At 37.4% G+C, this 27,324-nt stretch overlaps 1 protein-coding gene across 11 annotated transcripts in view; it reads right to left on the bottom strand.

Moving 5' to 3' along the window:
* The window catches only part of cep170aa (centrosomal protein 170Aa), a 48,912-nt gene that overhangs the window by 13,882 nt on the left and 7,706 nt on the right, over positions 1-27,324 (bottom strand). For 7 of the 11 annotated variants that reach the window (XM_079843112.1, XM_079843111.1, XM_079843110.1 and 4 more), the window contains exons 2-9: positions 25,400-25,541; positions 21,810-21,899; positions 16,454-16,532; positions 15,788-15,846; positions 15,430-15,601; positions 12,351-12,488; positions 7,510-7,968; positions 1,394-1,935 (exon numbers count right to left, since the gene is read on the bottom strand). In XM_079843112.1, coding sequence (XP_079699238.1) covers positions 1,394-1,935; positions 7,510-7,968; positions 12,351-12,488; positions 15,430-15,601; positions 15,788-15,846; positions 16,454-16,532; positions 21,810-21,899; positions 25,400-25,504 — 1,644 coding nt within the window. In that variant the 5' untranslated portion in view covers positions 25,505-25,541. Of the gene's footprint in view, positions 1-1,393; positions 1,936-7,509; positions 7,969-10,062; positions 10,143-12,350; positions 12,489-15,429; positions 15,602-15,787; positions 15,847-16,450; positions 16,533-21,809; positions 21,900-25,399; positions 25,542-27,324 lie in introns of those variants that run through there. The other 4 variants (XM_079843106.1, XM_079843105.1, XM_079843104.1 and 1 more) reach the window with 4 other exon arrangements.

The following is a 27,324-nucleotide window of genomic DNA, read 5'->3' on the forward strand; positions in this document are numbered from 1 at the left end:
AGAGCCAGAACAACATCTTAGGAACGAACAGGAAGTATTAATGTCAGTTCAATAGAGACACCTTTACAACACAGGATGTTTAAAAGAAAACTTACGTCAGCTTTATTGACAGTCAAACAAATATTTGTCTATCCATCAGACTATTTACTGGGATGATATATTGAATATTCACCATATATTTTAAATTATTCAATGTCAACACAAAATTTAGAAATAAAAATCGGCTTTTAATTTAGCTTTCAATTTCATTTCAATTTTTTATAGTTTCCAAAAGACTTACACTAGCAAAGTTTGGGGTCAGTAAGGATTTCTTCTTTTTTTTCAGCAAGGATGCATTTAATTGATCAAAAGTCACAGTAAAGACATGTATAAATGTTACAGAAGATTTTGATTTCAAATAAATTCCGTTCTTTTGAACCTCCTATCAAATCAAAGAATCCTGAAAATGAAAATGTATCGCAAAAATATTAAGCAGCACAACTGTTCAGCAGCAAATCGGTTATTAGAATGATTTCTGAAGGATCATGTGACACTGAAGACTGGAGTAATGATGCTGAAAATCCACAGCAATAAATTACATTTAAAAAATATATTAAAAGTTATTTTAAATTGTACTAATATTTCACAATATACCTGTATTCTTGTAGCCTTGATGAGCATAAGAGCCTTCAAAATCCTAACGACCACAAACTTTTGAAAGATAATGTCATTTTTTCCAGAGCTGTATATTGAAAATGATCAGAAGGCTGACATTTTTTTTTTAAATGTTTTATTCACCTATGATTTATAGCTGAAAACCACAAAACTGCGCAATATTTGTTTGTTTTCCGTGTTATTTTATAAGTAAATGCATGAACATTCATAAACACTCCATAAGTAATAGCACCCAGACGTGCATTAAAAGGCAAAGCTTTAAAACTCCCTGAAGATAAAAGTGAATAATGGAGTTGATTGGTTGGCCACATGAGAGCCATTATAAAGCCATTAGGCAGAGCTTCACAGCAAGATGCACTCAAACTGCTTGATGTTCAGAGACCGATTTTCAGGATAAACACAACCTTCACCATACACTCAGCAAAGCATGTTGGAAATCATTACAGCTCTTATAACGTTGTATACTGATTGATATTTTCCAATATTTCTGACCTCTAACCCTGTATTAAACTTCTGCATTCAATATAGCTATCCATTTTCCTCTTTTTCTCACAAAGGGAAGTGACTCTGTTGACAACACGAGTCTTGTGAATAATGATGAGGTTTAATGACTGGGAAACTCCACCATTCTACAACCAATGAAGTGTTTAACGGAAAAAACACGTCAATATGGTTGTGTGTGTGTCAGATATCTTCAGGGTTAGGGAGTTAAATAGAGTTAAAAATGAAGTTGTCATACCTTATCGATCATTCGCCTCGCTTCCTCTTCCTCAGGGTTGCTTTTATCCAGTTCAATGGTGTACGTGCCCTTGTCACTCTGGTCATCGTCTTGTTTCTGAGCCTCATCTGTGGGACTGGGTTGACCAGTAGCAGCAGGGCTCTGCGCCACCTTTGGCTCCTCCGATCTCTGCTTGAGCAGGAGTCGAGCAGCCGTGGGGGCGACCGCCGCCAGGGACGATGACATGCCCTTGCTGCCGTCCGCTGCCGTGACGACGACCTTAGGATGTGAGGGTGGTGTAGGGCAAAGTCCCTCCCCTGCCACGCCTCCGAGCAGCGGTGCGGTCTGTGAAAACGAGTAGGAGCGCCTTTTGCGAGGGTTATCCTCGTCATAGAACTCGATCATGAAGGCTGTGCGGCTCACAGAAGACGACCCCTCGGTTTTGACCCGACCAACTCCTGCAGCTCTCAGGCGCTCCTCCAGTGCGGCATGGCGTTTGCTGCCAAAGCGCAATCCCAGGCCGTTCTCGGAATCGCTCTGTGTGCCATCATCGTGTTTACTGCCTGTAACAGAAGATTGTTTTGCAGGGTTACGGCAAATCCGAACACAGAACAGGGCAGTCCTTTCAACCAAGCGAGCAACTTCAGACGTAAACCTAACCAGAGCTAACACAAAACCCCCCATACGATTCACCCTGGGGCTATGATGGGTGTTAAAGCTGGACTGCAAAGCCAGTTAAGTCTCTGGACGCTAACTAAGCCCTACTCTCAGCGAGAGCACAGGAAAGAAAAGGCGAGGAAATAAGAGGTGGAGGAGGGGGTCGTCTATTCTTCAGCTTCGGCGGCTGAGGAAGCAGCATGCAGTCAGAAGTGACAGCCTCTGCTCTGCGAGACTGGGAGAAACAACTACACCACTCCGACAGTGGCCGTTCACACACAAACCGTGAAACAAAGCAGCTCTTCTATGTTGCACAGCATGTTCTTTGAACGAGGAGAGCTGGCCCCACCAGCCCTCTATGAGTCAGACTGCATTTACTCTAACTAGTCTGATAACACTAACCAAACATGGGTATTAAATTATACAAACACAGCAATTACCTTTATTATTGTTTCACTGCCTCCTAGTTCAAGCTCTGTATAATGTACACTACCGTTCAAAACTTTGGGGTCAGTAAGATTTAAAAAAAAAAAAATATTACTTTTACAAGACACATTAAAGGGCAAGTTCAAAATTCTGTCATTAATCAATCACCCTCATGTCGTTTCCAAACCTGTAAGACCTTTGTTCATCTTCGGAACACAAATTAAGATATGTTCAGTAATCCTAAAGATATGTAATGAAATCAGAGAACTTCCTGACCCCAATGGACAGCAACATTATTACCACTTTCAAGGCTAGTAAAGAGTCAAGACAATGTTAAATAGTCCATGTGACTCCAGTGGTTCAACCTTAATGCTATGAAGCGACGATAATACTTTTTGTGCGCAAAAAAAATAAAAAAAATAATAACAACTAGTAAACAGTGCAGCACTTCCGGGTTCTATGCCAGAACGGCGGCTCAGTATTGGCCACTGGTTGGCCAGCTCCTGCGTCAGCATCACACGCAGGCGACGTTGTGCTCACGTAAACAGCGTCGGCCAATAGTGAGCCGGCGTTCTGATGTAGAACCTGGAAGCGCTGCACTGTGTTTACTACGTGAACAGCGTAGGCCGTAGGAGACGGACATGGAAGAGAAGGAATTGTTGAATAAAGTTATTTTTGTTTTGTTTTATGCACACAAAAAGTTCTCGTCACTTCATAAAATTAAGGTTGAACCACTGTAGTCACATGGACTATTTTAACAATGTCTTTACTACCTTTCTGGGCCTTGAAAGTGGTAATAATATTGTAGGGGGTTTTATGGGTTTGGAACGACATGAGGGTGAGTAGTTAATGACAGAATTTTCATTTTTGGTTGAACTAACCCTTTAAATAGATAAAAGAGAAAAAAATGTATTCATCAAAGAATTCTGAAAAATTGTATCATGGTTTCCACAAAAAATATTAAGCAGCAAAAGTATTTTTTTTTTTTACATTGATATTAATAATAAATGTTTACTGAGCACCAAGTCATCATATTAGAATGATTTCTAAAGGATCAGGTAAAATTCAGCTATGACCACAGGAATAAATGACATTTTAACATATATTCAAATAGAAAAGTTTTTTAAAATTGTAATATTTCACAATATTACTGTTCAAATAAATTCAGCCTTGGTAAACATTAGAGGCATCTTTAAAATAAAAACCTTAAGAACTACAAATGAACTACAAATTTAAACAGTAAAGTATCTACTTAATCATCTGAGATCCAACTTTTTATTTAACAATCTATTATGAAGATGAAAACAAAACAACATTAAACAATACTAACGAAAACTAAACAGACTTACGGAGATAAAAAAACCAACTTTAAAATATTTTCAGTTGAAACTGTATGGTCTATGGTCTTGCAAGTGATTTTTAAGGGTAGGTAAATCTGAAATCATTGACACCACAATAATAACAGAGTGCAGCAAAGTGGTTACAATAAAATAATGTGCAGCTTAAAGTTACAAAGAAAACAAAGACTATTAGTTCTCCAAATGTCCTCAAACAATACTTGCATACTTAAATCAAAAGTAAAACTGAGTATGGTGCAATGGAAAACATTTTTTTTAATGAAAACAATTTCAGCACCTTTAAAGCTAATCAAAATACTAAATGAAAAACAATAACTCTGCTGAGATCATGAATTTTAATATTAACGATATATTTTAGTTTCCATCTCCAGTTCCCATTATTCCAATCCACTATTTCCCACCTCAAAATAAGAAACAAAGCCCTCAAATGATCAAAACAAAAATCAAACTCACCAGTGGACAATCGATACAACAATTTAACTCACCAGTTCTCAGATCGCACCCAGCAAAACAAACAGCAGCACCAATGCAGTTTCCAAAAGGCAACTGCAAACACAAGCACTAAAAGAACCACGCCTGAGACTGGATAGACCGCTTAGTCCACCAGCCTTCACCAGTTATCCTGCTTAGAGCTCACATGTGGATTCATACGCTGTCAAATTTATACACACTCCTTTGGCTGCAAAGCACACGCTCCTCATAAATTAGCACTCATTTCATTACAGATTCAAGCGATGGCAAGCTGAGCGGGCTTTCCTGTCCCAAAGCGACATGCTGCAGTTTTCACGAAGAAAAGTCCTACCGGAGGGAAGCATCCCATAGAAGGAGATGATGATTTTGTTTTATAAATCAGGTATTGTGCAAATGCAGATCTCATAGCCTAGCTAAACCACCACACAGACTGATCAATAGAACGTAAATAGATGCAGTTCTGCTACGGCTAGAAAAATGGCCCCCTAAGGAGAGTTTAAGGAGAAAGTACAGTGTTAACCGCAATCGTTGCTAAGCTCTGTCAGTGGGTGCAAGGAGAAAAAAAAGGGGGGGTTTAAAAGTGCTAGGTGGCAGATAATCCTCTGGAATGGGAAATGCAGCTGACGCTACACAACCTGTCTACCGGCTGGAGAGTTCAGTACAATCTGCTGATGTCATCATTACTGCATCCCTTTAACAGCCTTGAGAAATTCAGAAAGAAAATGTAAAAAGTCAGCAGTCTAGCTAACGATAAAGGAGTGAATTACTATAAGATTTCAGAGGTTATGCCTCACGCAATAGCCATTTTTCACTGCATGACTCCACATCACTGCTCATATGCATTTTTGAAACAGAGAATGGCAGAAGTGAAGAAAATAGGCATTATCTTAGGAAGCTTCAAGCTGACAGAAAAGTCAAAACTATTTTCCCCCCTTCAGGGCTCCTAAAATAAGGCACTATGTACTTCCTCTGTAGTATACTCATCTCTTCGGAGTACAAATAATCCATCTAATGAAACATAAGCAAACAAATCCCCTCGGATTTTTTAAATATTAATACTATATAATAATAATTAATTATATATAATATTATATATATATATTATATATAATAATAATTAATTTTTAATAAACTTTAATTTCATTTGAATTAATTATGAATTGACCATTAAAATCTCTTCTGGCTTTGAGACATTAAATTCATGAGGAAATTTCCTGTGGATGCCTAGCACTGCCAAAGTGTGGTACAAGGTCACACTCATTATCCCTTCACACTCACTATACCTCAGTGGAGACAAAAACTGCCAATCTTTACCTGAAACCTCTTCAATCATCACAAACCAACTGTAGACACACACACTTCTTCTAGCTTCACATGACTAATTACTGTAATAACTGCAATCCCACCTTATGTGTTATTTTTTATGACATAATGACAGTTCATAGTGACCCAGGGATTTCAAGCTAAAAAGCACCATAAAAGTCATTCTTAACACTTTTACTCTATATTTAAAGCAAAACAGACATGAGTTAAAATTCACAGATAATGGCTCGTGTCTAACCCTTCAGACAAAATGGTGTCATTGAGGCCAAAACATATTATTCTTTCATTCTGGCCTCAAATGTGGGCTAGCAATGAATTATGTCTTAAATTTTGGATAGGTCATCACACAAAGAAATTGTAGAACTACAGAAGACTATTTTCATGATATTTAAATGGTGTTTATTTATGTTTTCTTGTTCCTTCGTTTTGGCCCCTGGTCACTATGAACTGCTTCATAACTTTTAAATAAAAATGTCTAGTTTAAAAACTTGCTACATTTATCACATTCTAACTTTGGTTTTATTGCTTGTATTATTCCCTTTTCGTGCAGCATGTAATATAGCTGTTTGTGATTGTATATAGTTTGCAAATTTGTAAAGATCAAAATGCATGACATATAAAGTTATTGTCTAAAAGAAAGAATCGATTCTGAACAGCTGAAACAAGTTGTCAGCAATTTCAGTCTCACTTCCTGTTACATACTGTACCTACTAGGGATGCAACAATACAGTTAGTCCACGGTTCAATACATACCTAGGTTTTTAACCACGGTTTTCGGTTCGGTTCGGATGGCTTGTCACATCAGTTTTTTGCTATTCTATTCTTAGGCAACAGGAACAGCAAGAGGTTAAGGAGAAAAAATACTATTTTTTTATTGCAATGCTCTTTCTTTATTTTACTTAAAAGAATTGAAAACCCTTACTTAAACTTAAAACTTTACTTAAAAAAAAAAAAAACCCTTGTACACATTCCAGTGTATTGTAAAATATAAAATAAATATATATAAAGATTTACACTGGCAGCTCAGAGCTGTACAGCAGCATTTAAGTATGAAATTGAATGAATAAATGTAAAAATAAAACACTACATAGACTTCACTATAAAATATACATGGATTCTTATTAAAGCTACTGTATTCGTTTTTCAGTCAAGAGCAATGAGTGATTTTCTCTTTGTCTTTTGTTGTTGTATTAACATTAAAGGGATAGTAAATTCAAAAATGAAAATTCTGTCATCGAGAAATGAATACAGGTTTGGAAATATATTAGAGTGAGTAAATAATAACATAATTTAAGAGGTGAACTGTCCCTTTAAGGACAGCGTGTTCACTACTGCACTGCTGTCAATTTAATATCTATAGTGTTCCGTGAGTATAACTTTACCACTAACGTGTGATGTGAATGTATGTTGCGTTGTTCAGTATTGGGATGGAGGCAAATTATAGAATTTGTAGAAAAATTATAGCTCTGCGAATCTACTTTGCATCCATGCTGGAATTGATACGGTATCAACAAACGCCATTGTTTGTATCACTGTGTATCAAGCTCTGAGGAAGCCTCCGGAGCTGAAATTCAGATGGTAATAGGCGTTACGTTTCTGACACGCACTGTAAGCGTTAGACCAATCACAACAGACTGGGCCGTCTGACCAATCAGAGCAGAGTAGACTCGCGGAAAGGAGAGGTTTAGAGAGACTGAATCTTCGAATGAACTGTTTTCAGATTCTGAGAAATGAGGTGATGTGCAAAGTATATTAGGAGAAAATTAAGGTGTTTTTGACCTTGGATGCATATAAACATATTGTAGGAGACCTCCAAAGCATATTAGCATAATAGGGGCCTTTAAATAAGTTGCTTTGATAAAAGCATCTGCTAAATGAATAAATGTATGTGTAATGGAGTACCTTTAAGCCTCTTGAGATGAACGGGCACATCACTCTTGATGCTCTTACTGTCCTCTTCTGTGGACTCACGCCTCACTAGAGGAGGGTCATTCTGGGCAAGCCAGTCAGCCACCTTGCTCTCAGAGGCCATGATGGCTGCCTGCAGGGTGCTGAGGTCTTTACCGCCAGCGTGTGGTGATTTTTTAGGCCGTAGACGAGACACATGATCTTTAATGGTGACCTTGCCTGGGGAAGTATCGTCAAACTCAATGGTGAATGAGGTGTTGGCCTGTGCGGCGGCATTGCCAGCGGCTGATTTTGCAGCCCCAGCACCCTCAGTGTCCTTTGTTGGGATCTCATGGATGCTGTTCTGTGCCATTTGTCCCTCCTTGCTGGGAATCTCAAAGTAGTTGGCCTCAGCGCCTACAGGCCCCAGACCATTTTCCTTTGATTTATCACCCCGCTTGGTCTCTTTGCTCTCTGTGGGGCCACAGAAAAAAAGAAGAAATATAAGCATCACCATCTACGAGTTAAGGGTCACAGCCTCAAAGGGAACCAAATCAGATCAGCTGGCTATAAATGTCAAGACTGTAGACTTGAATCACTGTCAGGACAAAGCCACTGTTTAATTTCTGTCACATGACAATAATTAATGGGACGGCTAATGGCACTATAACAACTTAATTGGCTGAGGACAGATGCTCTGACACCCTAGACATGGTGCTAAATTCTGGGAATGACAAACAGTCTGACAAATGCAACACCACATTACCAATTTTCATTCTATTAGTTGGTTTAAGAAAAAAGTGACACTGTCTGAAATATAGATCTGAGGTTCTCAACTCTAGGGTCGCCAGAGATGGAGATTTCTATTCAAATTTTTTAAGTGTTTTTATTTTTGAGCTGTACTTAAGTCCTATATACACACACACACACACACAGTATTAACTTTTAAGCTTCTCTTGTGGTTACAATATTAAAATGTAAAAATATTAATTGTTCTCAACCGTTCAAAATTTTGATGTCTGTAAGATATTTTGTAATGTTTTCTAAAGAAGTCTCTTATGCTCAGCAAGGCTGCATTTATTTGGTAAAAAAGACAATAAAAACAGAAATATTGTGAAATATTATTACAATTTAAAATAACCGTTTTCTATTTTAATATATTTTCAAATGTAATTTATTTCTGTGATGGCAAAGCTTAATTATCAGCATCATTACTCATTACTAGTCTAATATGCTTATTTGCTGCTCAAGAAACATTTATTATTATTATCAATATTGAAAAAAACAGCATTTATTATTTGAATGCATCTTTGGTGAATAAAAGAATTAATATCTGACTGAACGTCCTAAAATACTGTTTGCCTGTACTTATTTGTGCAAAGCAGGATTTAGTGATTTTGTCTACATTACGACCAAACAAACCATCCAAGATGGGATTTCAACATTTCCATAAGGGTCATTCACAGCGGATGTGTTCTTGTGTTCAAAACTAACTAGATGGAACACAACGAAATGGAGCTAAACACAATTTTTCAGAGCTGAACTACTTTTAACTTAAGTCTAAAAAACAGCTCTAATGTACACACTGAAATAAAAGCTAATAATGGAATTTACTAAATAGTATGTTAATCCTGTAATGTAGATAAAGAGAGGGTGTGTAAGAATGTTATAACCACCTAACATTCAAGAAGCAAAAAAATGTGAGAACCACTGGTTTAGATTCTCCCTTTAAACATATATTTACGGGTCAATATTTCATTCATTTCATTAAAGTGTGATTTCAAAGCTCAAGCCATTTACAGGCACAGCAACATTTTCCAAATATGATGTCATCAGTAATGCATCTGAATCAGTTCCACTTACATTTCCACAATTACACCCCTACATTTATGTCTAGTTAATCCTCTGACCAATCAGAGTGCAGCTGAAACTTCCTCTTTTTAAAAATACTCTGCACTTCCTCTTTTAAACCAAAGCAAAAATGCTTCTTATCCTCCCTTTAGCTTAACTAAATCTCTGATAAACTAGAAAACACAATTACTCAGTCAACAGAAAAGCACTAACCATTATAAGAATTCTACTTCACTTAAAGGGATAGTTCCCCCAAAATCATCAAAGTCATCATTTACTCACCCTCAAGTTGTTCCAAACCTGTATGAATTTCTTTGTTCTGCTGAACACAAAAGATGATATTTGGAAGAATGTTTGTAACCAAGCAGAGAGAGCAACTATTAACTACCATAGTATTTTTTCCCCTACTATGGTAGTCAATAGTTGCTCTATCTGCTTGGTTACAAACATTCTTCCAAATATCATCTTTTGTGTTCAGCAGAACAAAGAAATTCATACAGGTTTGGAGCAACTTGAGGGTGAGTAAATGATGACAGAATTTTCATTTTTGGGGGAACTATCCCTTTAACTACTGTGAAATCTGTTTAGTAGAAGCAAAGAAACCAAAGAAAATTCTTGTGAGGCACAATGTCTTATACATATTTTTGTAGCAAGTTAACAAACAAATAACTATGTTTGATAAAGTACAACAACAACTCAAATACACAAAATACTTACAAATCTAGCATGTGTGGCTGCCTCTGTGATGAACGGCGCTGGTGTCACAGAGGAGAAAGCAAACACGCCTCCGTGACAATGGAGATAGAGGGGGCTGGGCCTGTCTACAAATGAACCTATTCACTTCTTAAGGGAGACGGTTCCCTTTACATTCTCTTCCTCTTCCTTTCCTACACTGGCCCTACCTTCGAAAAACCAGCCTTGACTGCCGCCTAAAATAGCCCTGGGAGGTGTTGGAACTTTGATGTGGTGGACTCTTGCATGAATGATTCTCTCTCTCTCTCTCTGTGTGTGTGGCAGCACTGAGGTTTATCAAGTCTGAAATAAATAATGCTGATTAATTTGGAGTCTCTGCCAACTCTGCTGTCTCCTGAACCTGAGTCTATCTTCATTGCCTGAGCAAGACTGGAAGGTTTTGTCAAACAATGCCATTCAGTGTGTCAGCACTACCCCTTCGAGATATATTTACCCAACATTCCCTCAGAGAGGAACAAGGCTTCTTCTGGGAGTAGATTTTGTGTCTTTGAACAGAGACGGTGCTGTTTTGAGTGAATTAAATTAAGAGGGCTCAAGGGCACGAGTGCTTTAAGATCTTTGATGGTCTATTCTGGGGTCAACGATAAAACCAGTACACATGATAAAGAAATAAACCTAAAAACTCATGTTTATGGTTATCTTTGTCTAATATCTTGTTCATAATTTAGACATGTCATTCAGTACATTTCCATGTGCAGTTATAAATAAGCTTCAGTGGGTTACAGTGGCCAAACTCTCTATTCAAGTACACTATATTTCCTATATTGCCAAAAGTTTTGGGACGCCTGCCTTCACATGCACATGAATTTTGATGAAAACCCATTCTTAATCTATAGGGTTTCATATGGAGTTGGCCCATCCTTTGCAGCTATAACAGCTTAAACTGAATATTTCATAGTGAGGAAATTTCACGAATGGACTTATTGGACAGGTGCCAACCTATCACAGTACTACACTTGAGTTCACTGAGCTCCTGAGAGCGGCCCATTCTTTCACAAATGTTTGTAGAAGCAGTCAGCATGCTTGATTACACCTGTGGCCATGGAAGTGATTGGAACACCTCAATTCAATGATTTGGAGGGGTGTCCCAATACTTTTGGCATTATAGTGTATATATGACCAAATACTTAATTTAATATTTGATGGATAAAAAACTTCACCTGTTACCACTGTGTTTTGGAGCAAGAGCACAATGTCGAGGCCATGTCTACATGCTGGACGAAGCTGAGATAGAATTACGTTATCTAGATCTGATAGTCTGACCTCACATAAACCAAAATGGTATGATAATTAAGTGCACAACGTGTTTTTTTCTTGCTGTATTTTGGGTGCACTTGTCTGGTTTAGTGTCTGTAGCAAACGTATGATGTCCTGCTGTGGTAAAGCCTCAGTAATCTACAATCCCATTATTCCTATACGGAGCAAGTTAATAGGATTCCAGACCCCTGCATCAAAGCACACAACAACACGCCAGTTTCAATCGGAAGCATATTTTACGCTCTTTTTCTGGATTAAACAGCAAACAATACAAACCCTTCATTTAAGACAACTGTTCTCTTTGGTCAACATCTGTCGGGCCATATATGGACTAATCAAAATTGTTCTGAACATATAGACATAGTATTGACATATATATTTCTGAGATTATTGTTAATCATTTTTTTAATATCCTAAATAAAGATAAATGAACTTAACTTAAAAATGAAACTTGAATGAAGATACACTACTTTTCAAAAGTGTGGGGTCAGTAAGATTTTTAAAATAAATTAATACTTTTATTCAGCAAGGATGCTTCAAAATGATCAAAAGTGACAGTAGCATTTATGATGTCACAAAAGAGTTATATTATTTCAAATTATTGAAATACATTTTTTGTTCTTTCTATATTTGAAAATATTTTAAAATAATAAGAATTGTTACTTGAGCAGAAAACCAGCATATTAGAATGATTTCTGAAGGATCATGTGACACTGAAGACTGGAGTAATGACTGATGAAAATTCAGCTTTGCCGTCACAGGAATACATTTTTATTAAATGAACGCAGCCTTGGAAAGCATAAGAGACTTCTTAAAAAAATAATTGTAATATCTAATTTTGTTTCAAGTAAATTCAACTCATTTATGGAAAAAATACATAAATACTAGATATTTGTACTCTATGTCAAATCAAATACAAATTATTCTAGTAAAACAATCCAATTAAAAACATATTGTAAATAGAGAGTGTTTAAAATGATTCTGGGATGTCTTACCTGTCCCACTGTTCTCCTGCTTCTTCCCAGATGTTTTATTCTCCTGTTTAAAGGAATTCTCATCATCTGCATCCCCGTCGCCCCACCAGGATGGCTGTCCATACAGTGGGGTTCCCCTGTGCAAGGCAGCTATATCACCTGTTATAGAAATGAAAATATTAGCTTTGCTTTGAGCACACAAGGATACATACAATTAATACCTGAACCTTAATTTCATAAAGTAGAAACATAAGTCTGTTTCTGATCTGTGAAGGGCAGAACACCTTCCATTTGCACAGGATCACTCAAATCAAGTGAATTGCGGAAGATTGTGAATGCATAATATTGTTTCAGTGATTCCTAGTGCTGCAGTGGGTTTGATTCTCTACAGAAATCAGTAGTTTTATTCATGCGCTTTTCACAGATGCATCATTCAACTTTAACAGCCGGGTCTAAGGGACTTTTAGACAAGCCTGACAATTAGCAGGATGAAATAACCAGGTGGCAATGAGATAAGAGCGCATGTTAAATGCTACCCACCCTTGAAACACTGATGGCTGGAAAACAGGCATGGGCGTAGCGCTGTTCCCTTCCCTATTATTAAATCCCCAGCACTTCACGACAGGGCTGAACCACAGTTCTAATTACATAGAGTAACACATAAACTACATGTGTGTTTGAGACCTTAGGGTTAAAGCCTCAAATAAACCCCATTAAGCTGTGGTTTACAGTGATTTTAGAACAGCCAATAAGGGCCGTTGCTAGGCATGACACTATATATTACTACTACATATACCTGGCAAGGTTTCATAAAATAAACTCTCAGCAACAAAAATGTAATAATCTTGATAACAAATACTTCAGCCAAGCAATGTAATTCTTCAGCCATGTTTAGCAAAAGAAAACACTCAATAAACATACAGCGCAGTTAGAGTATTTTACAACAACTTTGAATCAAAGACCAGAACTATGAAGTGCTAAACTCACCATCAATACTAGAGTGTTGTGGGTGGTTACCAAGGCGTTGCCATGTAGTAGCTGAGGTTTTCTCAGTGGTTTTTATCATGTTGCTATGGTTGCTTACTGGTCAAAAGAGCCCATCCCAATTATATTCGCTAATGTGCTAAAACCTAGATATGACTCTGAGAATAAATCTATGTGATTAAAATGAACAAAACACCTCTCCTCATCAAGCTGCATGATTTGAGGTATCATTCATGCCCTTAGAACAAATGGTCATCGATGGAAAATCAATGGAACCGTGCTAGCCATTTAGAGTTGACAATGTCATTCTTAATTTTCCATTTGTGATAAGCTTTTTTCCATTTTCCATTGCAGGGAAAAAAGGCTGAAGGCTGGCCCTCACCAAAATATTTTTAAAATGTAAGCAACCACAATCATGACAACAAAAAATTAATAGATATAAAGTCCCCCGTAGTGAATAAGTTTATCCCTTAAAACTCATCTTTGATCACCAAAAGGACATGTTTAAGTTTTTTTCATGTGAAAAATATATTAACGCCTTTAAAAATTGCTTGAATGTACACCCATGTAAACACTCTACACCCTTGCTTCATTTAGTATGCGTGGACCCATGAATATGCAAATGAGCCCCACCTCCACTTACTCATACAGGGTTGTCTAAGTCGATGTATCAGAGTGGTAATGCATTTTATGTATCGCTCTTTACAACGTCAGACACATAATGGGAATTAATATGATTAGCCTTTGGCTTGACTACATTATCAAACAGCTAATAATGTGTTGCTAATGTTACTCAAACCATGTTCCCGTTCACCACCTCAGAGTCAGACAGCTGCCTACCAGAAACGCTTTGAACAACTTTGTGCAATGTCAGTGGAGAAACGCATATAGTTCATAACATCGTAATATACATCATATACATAATTCACCTGCTATATTGCTAAATGTACCCGATTTCAACAGAAAAATATACTGGGATAGCCTGGCTTCTCTTGAGACTCCCCCGCTTCACAGCATAGTTAATGATATGCTAAAGCCCACCCGTACGTTAGTGTGATTGGTTGCAAGGTAGTTTGTGACATTAGAAACACCAGCAATTTCAAGCGATTTAATGCGAATATATGGTGTTGACTCATGAATTTGCACATGGTTTGTCTTGAAGCATATTAAAAACACCACATAGACATACAGTATAAACAACATTAAAACTTGATTTTCACTCACTAACAGTTTTGTTCCTATAGTGTGTGGACCAAGACAGCACACCTCACACCTGTCCATTCACAAACACAGATTCCCGACTGTGAACACGAGAAATCTCGAAATCATGGCGGAGGACGGGCTAGAAGAAATTAGTAATAATAGTGTTTGGACTGCTTTTTACAGAAAAATCGTGGGGGAAAAAGAAAAAGGGGTTTGGATGAAGTTGTGTTATGCTTGCTTTCTGATTGGGTATTGTTTCGGTCCACGTTACAATCTACAGAGTGTGTGCAGGTTTGTCCTTGGGGTTTCCCCCACACAACAGGATTTCTGATTGTAAATATTCAACATGTTGGATATTTATCGGTGCGTCCCTGATGTTCTTCTGAGCAGATTCAAATCACTTTTAACACACCTCACACCACAGGAAAATCGGATAACATAATCTGTAGAGAACCATCAAGTTAATTGGGACTTTACCTAGGATTATCGGAAGGGGAAAATTGGGCCCAAAAATCAGATCTTATAGTGTTTGGGTGTCTTTAGCCAGAGAGCCATTTTTATCTTTCACAACAGTCACATGTTTGTGTTGCTACTGTGTGAGGAGAGTTAATTAATTTTCTGAATACTGCCCTGGTGCTTGATCTGAGATGAGATGACAGAAGGTCATGTACACCTGCTACTAGTTAGTTCCTTGATAAAAATAGACCAAGCTCATTTATGTCACCTTGCTCTGGTGAAAAGGGACACTGGATTAGTCAGATGGGGCATAGCAGTCCAGTATTACTCATTTGAAGAGTCACGTTATTTAATGATGAAACATTGTTTTGCATCACCTACAAAGTAGCTTAAAAACTTCAAACACTAATACAAGTATCCATAACGTACACCCTGACATCATGAAGGTGGTTTTTACCTTGCATCTTGTCATCTCCTTTGTTAGCCTCTGCAGCTTTGCCTGCTGGTTCAGCAATGGGCTCTGTGGGTTTCTTCACTTTGGCTTTGTCTGGAGAAGACTTGGGGGTTTTTAAGGGCTCTGCACAGGTGGGCTTCTTGCCCATTTGAAGTTGGCTGGTGAACTTCTCATGCTGGAGGGAGAAGAACAAAGTAAGTGCCAGAAACCTGTCATCAGACATTACTTCAGGAAGATAAATAAACTACATAAGACAAGCATGTGCAATTCTGATAATACAAGCACCAACATCTTTATAAATTGACGAACAAGCATATTGTTGGCAATATTAACTGTTTCAGAGATGTAGTGGTGGTTTTACCTTCAGAGCCTCCTCTGGCACATGTAGCTCTCCTCGTTCCACAGTGAACAGGTTGGTATGTGAGTCAGGTTAAGGAAGACAGTCTCATAAATAGCTAAAACATACTGTATGTTCATACTTTATTCACACAAAGGCTCAAAATTAACTTTCTGCCACCCTTTTGGACAATGTTCACCCGCAAATACTCATTCTTTTTCATGCACATACACACAAATCTTCCAAATTATGAGCGTATAAACAAATCAATTTCCAATAAATCACATAAGGATACTACGAAATACTAAATTAACACTAAAGGTGATGATACATGGGGCAACTTTTTTGAGCAATGTTGCTGGGCAAAGTTACAAAGCAATGTTGCTTGGCCACTTTCCCATTGGGAATGGGCAACAAATTTCTATCTGGATACTTTTGATCGGTCATGTGTCTTACCTGGTTGCCCATTGAAAGCAACATTGCCTAGTAACATTGCTCAACAAGTTGCCTTGTGTATCATCACCATAAGGGCCAGATTTATGGACCGCAATCCCATAAAAGCACCAATGGGAGTGGGCAGTTCTGGGGTTGATCTACTGACAATGGGTGAATTAAAGAATTTCCATTATGACCATTGTAATCTACCAATAGCAGCGCATATTAAAAATAATGTGGCGCATTGAAGGATATCATATCCAAACCTCAGTTTGTCATCCATCTTTAAAGTGATGTACATCTGTTCCTGGATCCTGACATCATTTACAAATGTCTGAAAATAAAAAAGACAATGCAATTCACATTTTAGAGAGCTGTTCAAATTATACTGGTTGAAATACTTTTGTAAAAAGTTCAAATCACAGACACAGAAGTTAATTCCTAGTTCACAATATGAGAATATAGTGGTTTGGAGAATGGACGAATGGATATGAACTGTTTAGTATATATCTTTAAAGACGATGTTATTTAAAAACATTAGAATAAAAGGTCCAAAGGACATCTAGTACAAAATTTTAAAAAGCCTTTATACGGTCTTAAAGTCCTCATGAAATCAAAATTGATCATATTTACTTAGCCCATATTGCTAACCTTGTGGTGAACAATTAATCCATGTTAATACACAGAAAAAAAAATAGTTTGTTGTGGTAATTTTTAATACAAATCTGAAAATTTGCTTCCGCTCTGGAATGCATTTCTCTGATGTCAGTTTGACCTCTTGGATTGAATATCCTTAACCATTCCCCTCCAACCATCTGCTATGAGCGAGGGATGGAGAGGAGGTGCGCTAAAATAAATCCCCACCCTCTATTCAATATTCTGTTTCACTTGAAGATACGTAACAACTCTGAACTGAAGTTGGTTGCAACTTTAATAGCATTTTATACTAGAAGAAGTGCGTTGGGATCCAACCAAAGAGCATCTCCTGGGATCATTTCACAAGGTCCTTCCAATAAGTAGTGTTACCAAGATGTTTCACTCTTAACTTACCTGTATATTAACTTCACTTTTTTTTTTTTTAACTGTATTTATATATTTTCTATTGAAAATAACCCGTAGCTAATTAGTTACAGTCTTGAACTATGATTTGCTATTTTCTTATCAGAAGCAGATTGCATTACAGGGAAGGATGTTCTCATTTAGAGAGCATTTGATTGGACAAAAATATGTGTAGTGCAGGATGAGTGAATCAATATTTTTGCTGTTTTCCTCAGAAGAGAAAGACTATAATTTGTAAATGTGCATATATATATATATATATATATATATATATATATATATATATATATATATATATATATATATATATATATATATATATATATGCTAAGAAAAAAATATCAATATTTAGAAGTATTTAGAGCATAGCTAGCAACCTATAGCATTTAGATGATCTCAAAGGTAACACACACAAACTAAAAGCCACAAAACACTTAATCTGATTTCATGGGGGTATTTTATGCAGGAATAACGAAGTTTGAAACAAAACAAAACAAAGACTTTCCTTTCCCAAAGTATCAAAGGATTAAACAGCTAAATCTGGGCTTTTTCTTTCAAAATCCACTTTAAAATGATACAAATTGAGAAATAATGACATGCTTATGGTTTAATCTCAAAATCTCCTTGATCTCCTAATCCCCATCAGACTTCACCTATAGCTAAAGATCACCATACACACAACACCCCATTCACCTGCCATTCGTTAAGAATTAATTCATCAAGACGGTTGTGTATTTAATGAGTTTGACTTCAAAAGTTCAGCGAACAGATCCCTCTAAACATATCACAACAGTGAGAGCCACCTCACAAAGTATGAAAACCTTCAAGGTGATTATAATGAGCTGTAAGTTCTGCTCTGTCTCAAATATCAGCAGCTTCCTGCAATGCCCAACAAAGAGGGGGAGCGAAGCGCACTGACAAAGCACTTTCTAGAGCATTCAAGTTTAAAATTTCCATTGAAAAGCTGAATCAATCTCCTCCTCTGTCCTTCCAACAATATCCAAAGACCTTAAGATATTCTGCTGTAATGTGGGGTCACAGTGGGGGAATTTGTGCAGGCTCTTCAGTGGCTGACTGCAAGTTATTTCCCTTCATTATGTTCAGTTTTCAACATGTGCCAACTTCAACTAAAGGAATATGGTAGTTTCATACAACGTCCGGGCTTGTTGTGTTAGGATTTTGTTGAAAACAGATCCCTGCTCAACATTAGTGTAAACAGTCCTGAAACTGCTAAAAAAAGGTGGATAATATGCTGCACACACTATAATAGTCATTTCCTGCCAAAGCAGGACAGGAAGAGGAATTCTTAGGCATGACTCAACAGGAAGAGGTTGTAATTTGTGTGAGTGGCCCCATGAGTTCTGATTTAGTCATAGAGATTCTACTGACCTCAAACAGACAGATATAATCTAACACAAACTCAGAACACAGACTCAGGAAAAGCAGGCTGCACCTCAATATACTAAGGTTTAGTACTACCACATAGTACAAGAATCAAGTCTGAAGAGGGAAGTTCGTATTTAATCTGTCAAGATTCAACAACAGGCTGAATATACATGAAATGAAAATTCCAACTTTTAAAGAACCTAGACCTTATCTTTCAAATAATGTTTGGTCGACTGTACATTATCCTGCATATTACATGCTGACTGTAATAAGTAAATGCATGTGTTTTCAAGGGGAGTTCAAGCGCGTAGCGATGAAACCCTATTGTAATTGTAAAATTTTCCAAGGATCAGCTTTCTCCCTTAAAAATTATCGGCAGACCAAACCATAAGTCGTAGAGACTTGAAACGTTGAAGGCTGGTAGCTCCCTCCACCTACAACGTCACCAAGGCTCTCCCCGATCGGCCTGACGGGGCACTACAGCGGTCAAAAGTATGAAATGGCTCATAACTCCAAAACCTTGGCTCAAGACGGACAAAATGTATGACAGATTTGCTTGTCATTCTGGAGAAATTTTTGGGTATTTTGGATTTCTTTAAAACATACTTTTGCGAACTACCTGATCGGAACCAAACCAGTGCAGAAATATTCCCTGGAGAGTGAATATCAATAATTATAAAAATAAAAAAAAATAAAAATTTCAATTCACAGTCGCTAAGGGGAGCCAAAATGTTTGATGTGACCGGGGCCACTTTTACTAAAATGGCTATAACTCATGAGCGGAACAAGATATTTTCCCTAAACTCAGAACATTTGGATTGACTTTTGGAAATTGGCATGCAGTGTCTTTGTCCAGGGTGCCATGTCCATCTATGAGGACATTGGCGTATCTCAAAAAACATGACCGTCATCGGTCAATGAAATTTGAGCATCTATTAGACAAGGATAATGAAGGCCGATTGGAACGAAACTCTGTGTGTGTCATTGACACGATGCCCTGAAGGAGCCTGAGAAATTTCGAGTGAGCGCTTTTCATAGGAGTCACCTCGATCCCCGGTTCCACCTGACCAAGTGCCGAGGTGTCCATGACACCTAACCCCAACTGCTCCCAACGAGCTGGATGGCGCCTTGCATGGCTGACACCGCCGTCGGTGTGTGAATGAGTGCATGAATGGGTGAATGTGAGGCAAATGAAAAGCGCTTTGAATGGCCGTAGGTCTGTTAAAAGCGCTATATAAATGCCGTCCATTTACCATTTACTTTCTTAGACTCCTGAATCCTTGCCGAGTCCAACGTTTGAGCAACAGTGTGATTTAGCGTACTTTTGCGAATATCTTCAAAACCGATCGAGACGAAACCACCGCAGGAAATTCAAAAACATAGGTCAATAGCTAAACAATAATGCCCAAATGTCAAAATTTTGATAGGAAGTGGCAAACAAATCTAATCAATGTCGCCCATGGGTCATTTCTATGGTCTCATAAATAAAAGTATCTATAACTTCAAAACGAAATGGGACCAAGTTTACACCAAATTTTACACACATGTGTTGGCACACTCTGAGGACACCTACATCTTTTCCATCCATGATCTAAGTGGTTACATAAATAAAACACAATATCTTTTTACACATCTCCATCTACATGTCATCATTGGGATCGGTCATTCAGAAACATGGCTTTTCCTATCACTGCTATGCCGACGACACTCAACTCTACTTCTCATTTCAACCTGATGATCCATCGGTTGGTGTTCGTATCGCTGCCTGCCTAACAGACATTTCAGCCTGGATGAAGGAACATCACCTGCAACTCAACCTTGCAAAGACAGAACTGCTTGTGGTCTCAGCCAAACCAGCACTGCATCACAATCTCTCCATTCAGCTAGGATCATCAACCATAACTCCGTCCAGGACAGCCAGGAACCTTGGGGTTGTGATTGATGATCAGCTAAAATTCACTGACCACATCACTGCAACAACCCGGTCCTGCAGATTTGCACTATTCAACATTAGGAAGATTAGACCCTTCCTATCAGATCATGCCACCAACTCCTGGTCCAAGCTCTTGTTCTCTCCAGACTGGACTACTGTAATGCTCTTCTAGCGGGCCTTCCGGCATGCACTATCAAACCCTTGCAACTGATCCAGAATGCAGCGGCGAGGTTGGTCTTTAATGAGCCGAAGAGAGCGCACGTCACGCCTCTCTTCATCAGTCTGCACTGGCTACCAATAGCCGCTCACATTAAATTCAAGGCACTGGTGCTCGCCTTCAAAACAACCACTGGCTCTGAGTCTGCACCAATATACCTAAACTCGTTTGTTCAGACTTACACACCCTCCAGGAACTTGCGTTCTGCCAGTGAACGACGCCTTGTGGTGCCATACCAGAGAGGCATGAAATCGCTGTCACAGACCTTTTCCTGGACCGTTCCCACCTGGTGGAATGACCTGCCTATCTCAATTCGTGCGGTCGAGTCTGTAGCCATTTTCAAAAAACGTCTAAAGACACATCTTTTCCAGCAACACCTGACCAATCAAGAATAGCACTTATCATTCTATTCATTGTCTGTCTAATTTATATTAAAAAAAGCTAGTTCTGAGCTAGATTAACTGAGACTTGTTACAGAACTTGCATATTGTTGCCCTTGACTGCTCTAGTTGCTTCTATTGCCCTCATTTGTAAGTCGCTTTGGATAAAAGCGTCTGCTAAATGACTAAATGTAAAATGTAAATGTACACATGTGCTTAATGGCCTTAAACGCTTGAACCCCGACAATTGCTGCTCGCAGCTATATTTTAAACTGAAATTATTTTGTGTAAGAGACTGTACAGAAAGAGACTGTAAAGTGATACAAGTGACATGTTATGAAGAAAGCACATTTATGTAGAAAACTGGCTGCCTGACTGGCATGACTGACCAATCCCAATCAAGTACTCCAGAGAGATATGTAAGAGGTTTTATTTATTGCTCAATAAATATGTATTTATTATTATAAATGTACATTTAGTCATTTAAATTGATTTTATTATCTGGAAACTTAATTTACTGAACTATCTATAATTTACTATACTATTGTGTGTGTTTTTTTACAATTTGTTTCTTTAAAGGCAGTGGCATTCATGCATCAGAAATGTACCACTCCATTGACTTTCGCTCTTACTCACCCCATTCAGGCTTCCTAGATCCTTCACTTTGTGCTCGTCACTGCTGGACTCATAGTTGATGACAGCATGTTGCTTGTCTACACTGCGAGACTGCACAGAAAGGTAAAAGCAGGAGTTACCAACCTGAGACAGTTTGAGCTGAGCATTATCACTTCATAGATTTGTTATTTTTGGAAGATAGTTTATATGTAGGCACAGAAGCATTTTACCTTGTAACAATGATAGAATTTGAAGGTGACATTTCTCACGTTTGCAACATGCCAGACATCTGATGAGAAACATTCCCTCACACTAGGTTGTGGCCTCAAAGTGACATTAGCGAAATTTCGTGGACAAAAAGTTCCATTGTCTATTGTCAATAGCATAGAGTTGTATGAAGCACAGCCCACAAAGAACTCACTTTCAAACCAAGCTGTTTTCTGTTGGTCAAATGTTGCAAAATCTTAGTGGGGAAATCTTTCACCCTTTTGCAAAATTCCTGATCGTGTGGATTCCTAATTTCCTATTGAATTGATTTTCACTTTTGCCAGTGAAAATTTGCAGAAAAATGTTATATGTGTAATGTCAAAATTAATTGTTCAATTAATATTCAGGCATCGTATCTTCATTTGAATAAATTGATGATCCACTAGAGGAAAGGCCCATCTCCTCATCTCTCGTTTGCAGACATTGTAATGACAAGTGTAAGTTGTTCAGCATAAAACCAACATTAAATGAACAAACAAGTTTAAGGTGTGGAACCTATATGTGCTGACGATAAAGCGCCTAAAATGAGCACATGAGCACAGTGGCTCTAGTTCAAAAGAGAACTCATCCTCAGTTCAGTGATAAGGAATATAATACTTTACCAATCTATTTTGAGACAAACCATGTGACCACTAAACATTTTGTAATGCAATCACATGACCAGATTGAGATTGATATGCGTCTGACCCTAACATGGAAGGGTCAAAAATGGGGGTTTCCTGACTAAACAAAGCCTTGTTTATGTCTACCAGAGACTAGTGTTTAAACACAGTTTGTTCATCTACTGTCTACTATACTCACCATTTTAAAGGCTGGTCAATGAGCATAGTATATGCTAGGCTTGTGTACTGGTAACTGGATTTAAGAAAAGGCTTTTTGTTATTTTTAATTTTGAGGTCCAAAGAAGATATTTCGACCAAAATGTTTTCCTCAGAAGACCCTTTTCACCTCAGAGGTGCTATGCAGTTGCTAAGGTGTTGTGAGAGGTTTTTAGCGCCTTGTTATGTGGTTGCTAATGATTCTATTACATAGTACACAGCTTTTCTTCAAGAAGATATTACATCTTCTGCAGAGTTTGTGTTGTGATACGTGAAGATTGTTTTGTAGTTAGACCGGGTTACTCAGCTCTCTAATGACATGACTGACACTCTCTCCCTCAATGTTTGGCATTACAGTCTATGATCTCGTAGTTCGACACTGTAGTACATCTAAAAGTACCCCATGAGCTGTTTGCCCCACTTTCTATTATTAAAGCAGTATGACTAACATGTGTATACTGATGCTGAGGTAGATAGTAACAGTCATGCCACTTAGCTGGAACACAACATTCCTCCTGGGTATGACTTAATCGGTCCCCATCCTTCCTATGATAATTTTACAGAGCTTGTGAAGTACGCTACTGTTCAAAAGTTTAGGTTCAATAAGATTTTAAAAATGTTTTTGAAAGTATTTTATGCTCACGAAGGCTGCATTTATTTTTCTATTTGAACATATTTTAACCCTTAAATGCATGATTGTTTCGCTATTATTACATATTCAAGTTTTTGGCGACCCAGATCTATATCTAACACGGATGGACCTCTACCTGTCGCAATAGTATAAAACGCTCTTGATATTGGAGTAACAATTACAGAAGAATAAAATAAAGCATATTTTGTTACCTTTTGGAGCTTGGAAGGGTTTAGTTTGAGCAGATGTTGTATAGCATCATCACTGTCCACTGTCAGTGCTCATTTCAGTACATTCAGCATCTGGTTCATATTCGCAATCTCAAACATATTCTCACAACTATAATTTTCAACATCTTCAAAATCAATATTTTGATCGCTGATCCATCAAGTGACACTGACACTAATATTTGATAGAGCTCGGTACTTGTTCTGCAGTAAATTGCTGAGCCATTTCAAGTTTTGCTGATGATACTTTCTAGACTTTTGTTTTCTGCCTGCGGTAACTATGAGTGAAACATCACTTCATCATTGTTTATCAGACATGCCCCATTGTGGAATAAAGGTGAATTTAACTTATTCAGTCATCAAAGATTCAACTATTGTTGTTCAGAATAAAATATACTTTCACTGTTATACACCTGGGGTCGTTAGCAACCCTTTACAATTTTTACAAAATGATTTAATGGGAAAACAGGCATTATTTTAATAATTTTGTAATGAAATGATTGAGGAATACTAAGAAGGTTGATGCCTAACTTAAAAAAAAAATGAATGAGGAGGAAGGTACTAAACAATGTCCAAAGTGCTAAAATGTGATTTATTCCTGTGATGGCAAAGCTGAATTTTCAGCAGCCATTGCTCTAGTCTTCAGTGTCACATGATCCTTCAGAAATCATTCTAATATGCTGATTTTGGTGCTCAAGAAACATTTATTTTTATTATCAATGTTGAAAACAGTTGTGCCTCTTAATATTTTTGTTGAAACGTGATATTTTTCCAGGATTCTGTTTGAAATAGAAATCTTTTGTAACATTCTAAATGTCTTTACTGTCACTTTTGATCAATTTAATGCATCCTTGCTGAATAAAAGTATTAAAAAAGCATACTGACACCAACTTTCAAATGGTAGTGTAACAGCTCTCCAAAACCTTGCTGTCTACTACTTACATAGGCGAGCTGCTTTCAAGGCAGTATCCAAACCAAAAAGGAACTTCATAAGTGACAGATTTGGAACATTCTACATAGGAAGCAACTCACGCAATTAGAGCTTAACTCACATTTAATTCCAATGGAGTTTGATAATAGCATGTCAGTACTTTGTTTTTTTTTTAAAAAGAGATATTTTTTTCTGTATTGAATTAAACAAATAATTGAGATTTCTCTGGTCTCATCCACCATTTTATAAAAATAATTTCCACTGAGCTTGAAGCGATGCATTCTGGCATTGCTTTCACAGTGAAGGATACATGTAACACTGCTTTTGAATTTCTAACACAGCAGTTTGAGCTAGGACTACCTGTTTGAAAACAGTCATTCTTTTTGCAATTTTACTGGGTGATACTAACAGTTTTAAAATTACACACTTATGTAAACCATGACCATGATTCAAAAACATGGTCGTAATACCATCAGAATACTATTATAAGATTTATTCATATTTTGAACATATTCATATTTGCTTTTTAACACTTCTACTTGGCTTTAATTAATTTTTTTATTTCAGTCTTAGTTTTAGTCGTTGTAGTACTTTAACTTATTTTATTAAAATTTTTGTTTAGGTTTTTCATGTTCAAGTTTTTCATCTAATATTTATATTTTATTTCAGCTTTACTTCAATTAAAGAAAGCATTTTTAGTAGTTTTAGTTTTAATACTGAGAGACACCCTTCCTGACCTGTAGCATAAGCTCGCAGTCATCACGACCCACAAAGATCATCTCACGGGGTAGCCGGTGCCGCGTACCCCCGCTGCTCACGAGGAACCAGGACGTGAGGCTCATCTCTGCACTCTTCTCCAGCCTCAGTCCCTACGTCATCCTGATGGACAGATAAAGAAAGAGTGACAATTATGAAACAACTTTCTATCAATAACATTCCATTTCTCACTCCATACAAACTTTTATTAAACTTACAAACTTTTAAAAAAACAATAGTGGACTTTTATAAAGAGATCATGTCCGTCCCACATAGACTAAATTTGAACCGACAGTGGAATGTGGGTGGAGGGAGAGAGAGTGATCCGTTAGACCGCGCTGAAATCTGCTGCAAGCTGACTCTATTCTGAAGCTATAGAAGCCTGGGACACTTCCCTCCTCCCTCGCTGCCTATGATCATTGCCAGATGCGGCAGGAAGTGATGTAGGCAACTTGGCTGCACACCCTACTGGGCTCTGGGATTTTTTTCCCCCCTTTCTATGAAAAGGAGGTCACATTCAGCTGCTCCAGGCTACAGCTGCAAATGGTCTGGGAAGAGGAATTTAATGTATCTTCCTGACATACAAACCCACTAGCCCCTTCTAGGTGACCCAATGATACTTTTGAACCTCTTTTATTTATACAAAATTCATGGTACTACAAAGTATACCATGGTAGAATATGACCAAAAACAAAGTATTTCAATGGAATATGTCCAAAAATTCATTGATGTTGTGTAGTACGCAAGTTATTCACAGCAATGTACAACCTCAAATGTACAAACAAAATAAAAATAAACAAAAAACTAAATAGGTCTCACTGGCATCTGACCTACAATAACAAGTCTCTGACTGTATAACTGTAGTTATTGTAGAGAGCATGTCTGTGTCACCGGGAAGACCCTCCCCACTAATATCATACAGTACTCACAAGCAGCTAGGGCTACTTCACATTGGATATTGTGAAAGCCCTTTTTATTAGCATATCGCTATGACAACATCTTGATCAATAATGGGTGTCGTTTTGATAAATGGGCCCCATATTTGCTAAGAGTGCACTATGATTATACTGCTTGAGGTGCTGGAACACAATATCCACACACTGAAATACAATATAGCTGACCTCCACTTACAAATTCTAAAGGTCCACTTATGGATGTAAAGTAGATGTAAGCAAGATTTAAAAAATGTACATAATCTAACACTATGAAAATCGAATAAAAGTTATTGTTCAGGATTTTTCCTTTTTTCCAAGTTTGTAATGATGAATACTTTTTGAAAAATATGTACTTCCGTTATGTTTCCATCTGTATTTCTTCCTTTTATAAGGAATTTTTTTTTGTATAATAATAAAAGGGTTAAGATGTAAAAAATAAGAATGTATTTAAATTTACTGTATAATAACTCTTTTTGTCAGTCTGCGTCTAATGCGATAACATAAGCTTGTCTCCGCCACGGAATAAACAAATTGATAAGATAATTGTAACTTTTTTTCTCTCAATTGCGAGTTTACATCTCGTAATTCTGACTTTTTTCTCAGAATTACATGATAGAAACTAGAAATATTGCAGGATATAAAATCACAATTGCGAATTATAAAGTCCAATTCTGAGGAAAAAAAGCTTTTATATCTCACAATTCTGATTTTATAACTCGCAATTTTGTTATAAAGTCAAAATGACGATATATAACATCGCACTTGCAAGAAAAAAAGTCAGAATTGCGAGTTTATAACGCAATTGCGACTATATCATGCAATTCAGACTTTATAACCTGCAATTGCAAAAGTCAAGGGCAAAAACACAAAAAAGTAAGAGTTTCGCTAATGTAAACTAAATTTGCAAGAGAGAAAAAAAAACGCAGAATTGTGATAAAAATTCACAAATTACATTTTTTATTTTATTTGTT

The sequence above is a fragment of the Gobio gobio genome (assembly GCF_949357685.1).
Source record: "Gobio gobio genome assembly, chromosome: 18".
Taxonomy (NCBI): Eukaryota; Metazoa; Chordata; class Actinopteri; order Cypriniformes; family Gobionidae; genus Gobio; species Gobio gobio.